Source organism: Gopherus evgoodei, chromosome 1, assembly GCF_007399415.2.
Source record: "Gopherus evgoodei ecotype Sinaloan lineage chromosome 1, rGopEvg1_v1.p, whole genome shotgun sequence".
NCBI lineage: Eukaryota > Metazoa > Chordata > Testudines > Testudinidae > Gopherus > Gopherus evgoodei.
This window is the reverse complement of record NC_044322.1, coordinates 328,609,276-328,617,387: the sequence shown is the minus strand read 5'-3', so window position 1 is coordinate 328,617,387 and position 8,112 is coordinate 328,609,276. Positions and strand designations below refer to the sequence as shown.

The 8,112-nt window shown below is 47.3% G+C and overlaps 1 protein-coding gene across 7 annotated transcripts in view; it reads right to left on the bottom strand.

Moving 5' to 3' along the window:
* Positions 1–5,295: 5,295 nt before the first annotated feature.
* Positions 5,296–8,112, bottom strand: part of TTLL8 (tubulin tyrosine ligase like 8) — a 65,348-nt gene continuing 62,531 nt past the window's right edge. For all 7 annotated transcript variants that reach the window (XM_030549222.1, XM_030549221.1, XM_030549220.1 and 4 more), the window contains one exon: positions 5,296–7,450. In XM_030549222.1, the coding sequence (XP_030405082.1) occupies positions 7,242–7,450 (209 nt within the window). In that variant the 3' untranslated portion in view covers positions 5,296–7,241. The remainder of the gene's footprint in view (positions 7,451–8,112) is intronic.

The window sequence follows — 8,112 nt, the reverse complement described above, 5'->3', positions numbered from 1 at the left end:
AGATTCTAATCACCTAATGCTCCTGTACTTAATCAAATGAAGCACGAGAGAGTACAGAAAATTTAGAAAACAAACATTTTTGATGTAGTGCCCCTCACTACCTTATTCTTCCCTTGGGAAACCATGTGTGTTCAGGAAAGCAGGTAAGGTCCCCTGCCTCATGAAGCTGCTACATGCTGGATTGCTGCTTCATCATGAAGACTGCTTACCCATCTGTGACTGTCCTCTCACCTGCCCAATGTGGCTCTCCTTATATATACACCCTCACTTCTAACACCTGGCACCACCGGCACTGTCTTTTGGTAATTTTCCACCACTCTCCTCTTCCCCCACCCGCTCTCTTCGACAGAGGAGGACATATTTTTTTCCTTCAGATCAATGGCTCTTACACATAATCATTGAGGTCAAAGCACAATCATTAAATATTAAGTCCTTTCTCATTGTCCTTAGTCTGAAGTGTATCTGCTGTATGTCCTGTCAGCAACAGTGGATCTACATGCAAACAGGCAGTGGTGAGCTCCAGCTGGTTCACAGGAACCGGTTGTTAAATTTAGAAGCCTTTTTAGAAGCAGTTGTTCCAGGACAACCGGTTCTGAAAAGCTTTTAAATTTAACAAAGGCTCGGGCAGCTGTCCACCCGGCCTCTGGCCCCTGCTCATGGCCCCCTCTTCCCTTAACGCTCCGACCTCCTTCTCCTTCGCCTCCCATGCTTCCCGCGAATCAAATGTTCGCGGAAAGCCTGAAACAAGCAGCAGGCACGTAAGGCAGGTGGGGGGGAACAGCGTGGACGGCGTTTGCAGCCCAGTCCAGCTCCACCTAGCCCCAGCCCGGCCCCGGCCGAGCGCCCCCGCCTCGGGCTGGTCCCAGATGAGCGGCTCTGGCCCAGCCTGGGGAGTTGTGCCCCATGGCACCGGTCAAGGTCCCAGTGGAGAGGACCCAGTCCCGGCCCCAGACAGTGTGGTAAGGGGGCAGGGAGCAGGGAGGGGGTGTTTGGTGGGTTGTGGGGGAGGGGATGGATAGGGGTCAGGGGGCAGTCAGAGGGCAGGGAACAGGGGGATTGAATAGGGGCAAGGGTCCCGGGGGGCAATCAGGAAGGAGCAGGATGAGATGAGATGGTGGGGAAGTCAGGGACAGAGAGAAGGGGTGGCTGGATGGGGCAGGGATCCTGGGGGGCCATCAAGAATGAGAGGAGCGGTTGGATAGGGCAGCAAGGGGCAGTCAGGGTATAGGGAAGGGGGGATGGGTTGGGGGGTCTCAGAGGGGTGTCAAGGAACATGAGGGGTTGGATGGGGCATGACCCCCGGGGGGGGCATGACCCCCTTGTGAGGTGAGGAAGAGAGAACCTGTTGTTAATATTTTGGCAGCTCATCGCTTCATACAGGCTTTCCATAACACAGTAATTGTATGTTGTATTACATATAATTCAGAATTCATAAGTTGTACAGAGCCCCCAACTTGTCACAGCCCGCAAGAAACACAAATTAGAACTTACATGTGATATACATGTTGCTCTACTGATTTAATACGGGCAATGTGCGTTTACTGAAATCCTTATGATCTGGGCTGTGGATTTTCATTACTGAGTGTGGGGAAACTGTCAGAAAAATCTGTTTCTGACCCAGTCTTACGGATATGATCTTTCTTCCCTTTGTCTTGCTAATAGGCTTATACTTTTGCATTTCCTAGTGTTCATATTTCAAATTAGAAAACAGCATGTCCATCAATACAAACACCATTGCAGAGATGACAGTACATGACACAGATGAAATATTCTGGGTGCAATGTACGACTTGCAGCCCAGAGGCAGGGGGCGCGAAGGTGGTTTTCAGACACCTTTGTGCCCTCCCAATCCTGGACTGTTTTGTGGGATGGAGACCCCCCAGCATAACTTAGATAGTCCTAGGAGCCTGTCTAAATTACAGCAGCACCCCAGGGCTGTCCTATGATCCACTGCACTACCTGGAACCTCTGCAGCACCATGTGCTGTGGCCCACCTTGGCCCCTAAGCAAGGGTTGGCAAGTCAGAAGGCAGCCTTACACAGAGCTTGTGCAGGGGGAATCCTCTCTGGCTGGATCAGGACCGTGGGGGGAGGGGGGCGGGGGGGAAGTGGGGTAATTTGCCCCAGGCCCCAGGCCCTGCAGGGGGCCCCACCAGAATGTCAGAGGCTCCCCCCTGCCTCCTCCTTCCCCCAGCAGTGTGGCTCCAGTGGGGCCTGATCTCCTCCCACTCAGAGCCGCGTAGTAAGGGGGCAGGGCTGTGAGCTGCGACCGAGCAGCGGGAGCTCAGGTCCCGTGGAGCCACACCGCTACAGCTCCGTCCAGGGCGGCTCCTGGACGTGGTGCGCTGAGGCTCCGGGAGAGGAAGGAGGTGGGGATAAGCAGCATGGTAATGGGGCTGGGACCGGGGTGGTTGGATAAGGGGCAGGGAGTCCCGGGGACAGTCAGGGTACAGAGAGGGGGCAGAGGTTCTGGGGGGTGGTGGTCAGGGGATGGGGAACGGGGGGTTGGATCATGGGGTCTGTCAGGTTCTGGGGGTCTGTCAGGACTCGGCGGGGGGGTGGATAGGGGTCGGTGAAATCAGGGGACAGGAAGCAGGGGGGTTTCATGGGGGGTGGGGTCCCAGGGGGTTGGTTGGGGGGAGCCACGGGGGGCGGTCAGGGGACAAGGAGTAGGATGGGTCAGGGATTCTGAGGGGGCAGTTGGGGGGCAGGAAGTGGGTGGGGGTCAGACAGGCTGTTTGGGGAGGCAAAGCCTTCCCTACCCTAAAGCTCGTTCAGCAGTTTGAGGTTTGCAGACAGCTATTTAACACAAAGAGCCAAGCTGTTATCTTTTCCCTTAGGGCTACCATCTCTTTCACTTCTCTAATGCCAAATTATAGTCTACATTTAATTTCAGTGCCATAGGGGGATTCATGTCAGGGGAGGGTAGCTTCATTTAAAATTAGCCACTTTAGATTAACAGTGATAAAGCCAAGAGAGCCATGTGGGAAGGATCACATGAGAAGAGCAATATCCTACAACACCTACCTCCTTTCCAACCCCACCAAAGGAGACCCCCATCTCCTGCATTCCCGGAGGCTCCAGAAGGATTAATTCAGTTGTTCTCAAACTTTTGTACTGGTGACCCCTTTCACATTGCAAACCTCTCAGTGTGACCCCCCCTTATAAATTAAAAACACTTTTTTATATATTTAACACTATTATAAATGCTCGAGGCAAAGTAGGGTTTGAGGTGGAGGCTGACAGCTCGCGACCCCCAGTAATAACCTCATGACCCCCTGAGGGCTCCTGACCCCAGTTTGAGAACCCCTGGGTTAATTTAATTTTAGCACCTTGTGTCCATTCACGTGTATGTGCTAATTTGAGCATTTCAGTTTTCACAACATAGGCTCATCCCAGATTCTGGAACAAGCTCAAATGCTCAGTTTGTGGAGTATGTACATAAGCTATGCTAAAGACAAACCAACAGTAACCGTCTCCAGTTTGTGAGGGACCCCATGGAGCCAGTCTCTAGGGAACAGAAAAATTCATGGAGGTTAAGTCCATGAATGGTTATTAGCCAGGATGTGTAAAGAATGGTGTCCCTAGCCTCTGTTTGTCAGAGAATGGGGATGGATGGCAGGAGAGAGATTACTTGATCATTACCTGTTAAGTTCATTCCCTCTGGGGCACCGGGAATTGGCCACTGTCAGTAGACAGGATACTGGGCTAGATGGGCCATTGGTCTGACCCAGTATGGCCATTCTTATGTTCTAAGCTAAATGAACCCAAAGTTATGGAGACAGATATGAGTCAAGGAAGCCAGGAGAGTATCAGAAACCTGGAAAAATCTCTGACTGGATGGGCTTATGCATTTGGTCACAAGCTGAGGTGGTTCAAAAGTTTTGAATTTTTTTAAGTAGAATTTTTTTATTGTTTCTTTAAACAATCAAACACAGCAAGCAGCAAATATTTGGCCACACACTTCTGAAACCCCAAACCATGTTCAGATTTTGGCAGACTAATTTCAGCTTTTCAATTAAAAAAACCACAACAAATTTTGAAGGAAAGTAGACATTGTCTGTGATTTTTTTCTGCTTTTTAAAAACCCCTAGTTTTCAATCCAAAAAAAGTTTTGACAGAAAATATTTGTCCAACCCTTTTAATGAGCTTTAGTGCCTTTTAGCACTAGCTGATGCTGAGAACCAGTGATACCTCGTAAAGGTGACTTGAAAAGAAGTTTTCTCAAAACCGGGTTTGTGCCAAGATGCGCAAGGTTTTTAAATGTTTATTTTTCCCAGGACCGCTGGAGAGGGAGGAAGGGGGCAAGTGGGGCAATTTGCCCCACTTGCCCCATAGGGGCCCCCACAAGAATATAGTATTGCAACTGTTTTTTATGGAAGGGGCCCCTGAAATTGCTTTGCCCCAGGCCTCCTGAATCCTCTGGGCTGCTCTGGGCTGGATACATGGCTTTTAGGACCCCTTATGCCACTCCAGCCCTTTTACACAGTGTAAAAGGGGCCTGAGTGGGAGGTGATCATCTAACCTCAAATAAAAACATTGCATGCTATATAGCAGGTGGTTTTGGTGCACATTTCAGTCCTAGTCAGCTGACCATATCTTGGACCATTCTTGTTGATCATTTACTTATTACAGTGTAGCAAGGCACACGCTGGGCCCCTTTGGTTTCAGCCCGTTGCCCTCTCCAACCAGTCAGGAACACCTCAACTTGATGCAACACCAGTGTTCTTTATTTACAGTTCTTTTCACACCACCACTTTCCACCTATGTACAAGTGCAGGTGCAACTTCGCCAAGGGCAGGCCTGGCCAGCAACAGACCAGAAGGTTCTCTCCTCCCTCTGTGCCTGTCTGCCTAGCCAGCCTCTCTCTGTCTCTCCCCTCTCCCCCAGTTTCCTCCCAGCCTTTATAGCTCTGGCTAATGAGGCTGGCAGGTGCTGCCCATTACCAGGCAGACACAGGGCATTCCCCTGGATTGGGGCTGGTGTGGCAGAGGTTGATTAAGTGCTTCTCACTCAGCATCTTGTCACATACAGCAGTGGTTCTCAAAGCCGGTTTGCCGCTTGTTCAGGGAAAGCCCCTAGCGGGCCGGGCTGGTTTGTTTACCTGCTACGTCCGCAGGTTCAGCTGATCACAGCTCCCACTGGCCACAGTTTGCCATTCCAGGCCAATAGCGGCTGAGGGAAGTGGCACGGGCTGAGGGATGTGCTGGTCACCCTTCTTGCAGCCCCCATTGGCCTGCAGCGGCAAACCATGGCCAGTGGGAGCCACGATCAGCCAAACTTGCAGACGTGGCAGGTAAACAAACTGGCCCAGCCCGTCAGGGGCTTTCCCTGAACAAGTGGCGGACCGGCTTTGAGAACCACTGACACACAGGATACTCTGTTTACTGGGATTCAAGATTACCATTCTCATATTTATTAATGCAGTCTGTTTGCATGTCTCTTCTGATATCAGGTGACCTTAAAAGATGTCTGTACTTGGTATAATAAGGATCAATCACATAGGCTCAAATTATGGTTCCCAGATGATTTGCTTGGTCTTCGACATTTTTATAGCATGTCTTATGCATAGGCTCTCTCTTCCCTGCAGTCCCACCCGCTGCCTGCTGCTTTTATTGCCAATACAAGTTGTTTTAATGAAAGAATAGGATTTAATTTATCATCTCCTATGCACCCCTGGCTTGCTTTTTTGCATGAAAAGGGTGCATCTGGCACCTTCAATAGTTTGGGTAGGAAAAATATATCTCTAGAGGAGGTCAGTATTTCACAACCTGGAATGTGTAACCACAATCAGATTGCCAGCATTTTTCCAGGGCCTTGTGACCCTATCCCCCACAGTCTCTGTTTCAGACAGTTAACTGAAATAGATTTATTCAGCAACTTGCAACTTGATCCTAACTGTCTGAGCGGCCACTAGAGTCAGAACGTGCTGATTTTCTGTAATGCTGGGCTATGTCACAACTGAAGCCAGTTAATCAAGATCAGTCACACTCAAGTGTGATGTACCCTTGTCACTCAAACAGGGTGCCAGAACTATCACAAAAACCACGGGGTCTATTCTTGGGAGTAGTGGTGAAACCAACCCCTCCTGACTTTTGAAATTGATTGAACAAAAAGAAAATGTACCGGAATAAAAAACCCTGCAGTAGCAGCAAGATGAATTGATTGGTATAACAGGCAGTTTCTATCACTAGTAGGTTTTACATTTGGTTCTACAAAACTCTGTTCCTCTTGAGCTTTGGAGATGTAGAGGCTAATTCTGATTTTAAGCCCCGGGTTGTGGAATACCTTATTAGGAATTTTGCACTGGCTATTCCTGACAAAATGGGAACTGGATTCTGACAGATATCGTACAGAAACTCCAATAAGCACCCTTAGGAATCCCCAAGATGCTCTAAATTAGGGTGGGTTCTTTCCTGACTGACAAATAGAACAGGCGTCTGTCAGCTAGACATCTTTAAAGGGTCCACAGCCCACCGTTGGAAGATAGGCTATTCCATGGATCACAGATGAGATCCATTCCTTGGCCAATTCAGGAAGAAAAGCTAAGAATATAGAATCATTTTGCCATTACTGTCCTCATATTAATGGCGGGGAGGTAAATGGCTGGTTTAACTGGTTCACCTTGTCTGACTTAACTGACATGTGGACCATAGAAGAGCAGTAAAGGACCATAGCCCAAAGTACAGGGGGATATCCTCAGAAAATAATTTGTAAAAAGGTACTAATCGTAAGCAATCTTCCTTTCTTCCCCAGGTGTGTCTCCAAGAAAATATCACAATGTGGTTTTTTTTACATTACACTATGTGCCAGTGGACAGGTTGGCAAGCCCTTCCACTCCCATTCACTGACACACAAGAGTTTTTACAGTTGATGAAACTCTTGTTTACAAGATGACCATCATACAGGGGATTGCAGATGCAAAAATGCAGGTAGTATTGCATGACATAAAAAGAAAGTTCACTGTATTTCTTTGAACTTTCCACACAGTTGGGTCCAGCATATTGGCCACAGAGCTGCTGTAATAGTAAACTTTGTTAATTGGCTTCAGTATAATCAGGTAGTCTCCGACACAGCCATGGCTTACAAAAATCTCCAACTCTTTTAGCCCAGGGCCTTTAAATAATATCTTTGAGTTGCTCACGGCAAATAATTTTTCTTCAACATCTGCTTATGCAAGGTTTGCACAGTTCTATTTTTGTTTCAAAAACGCTTTTAAAAGACTGGAGTACTCAGAATGGACTCATATGTTTTCAGGGAAGACATTGCTATGAACAATTATCTTGTTGCTGGTCACCGTCTTTTCAGGGGTAGAACAATCATTCATAGGTAAATATGAACTTCCGTGCAGTACTGTTGCACAAAAGGAGTTGCAGCATTTGCAGATTTTCTCCAACTGGAAAGTGTCTCCACAAACTAAACATGGAATTTTTTTGTTGCTGTTCTGCAAACCTTCAAAAAAAATAAAGCAGTAATTAATTAACCCACATTTCAACTGAAGTCCATATTTTAAAAGTCTTTATTATGCAATATCATAATAAACTCTTCAAAAACTGCATTCAGTTATACTATATAGTACTTTTTCAATAGTAAAAGAGAGCTACGTGGAAACAGTGAGCCTCAGATATTAATGCAAAATCTGTTAATACATGAAAAGGACTGTATATATACCACAAGCAGACCATTCTGTAAGTGTTGGATGTGTGTGTAAGCCTGTAAACCTCAAGTGACAGTGAAATCTGCCTATTCATCCAACTCTTGGCAAACTGAACACCATATACCACAACCTTAAGCTATGTTTTTAAGAACACACTTGGCAGTATCAGTAGGAAGAGGATCCCTTGTGGGAAATCCCCCCAAAAACGATGGTGATGAAGATACTTAGCACATATTACACATAACATCTGCAGCATACTCTACAAACAATGGGAATTTTTCCTTTAACTTTTTAATGAATTTAGAACTTATGAAATGTTAGGGCTTATAGGTCTTTAAACTTAAATCTTCTTCTTATCCAGAGAACAGGTACAGATGACAGCTGCTGCAGCACCTGTTGCCCTGATGATGTTTCAAAACTGACCTGGAGAACTATCGAAGTTCAGTATCCATGTTTG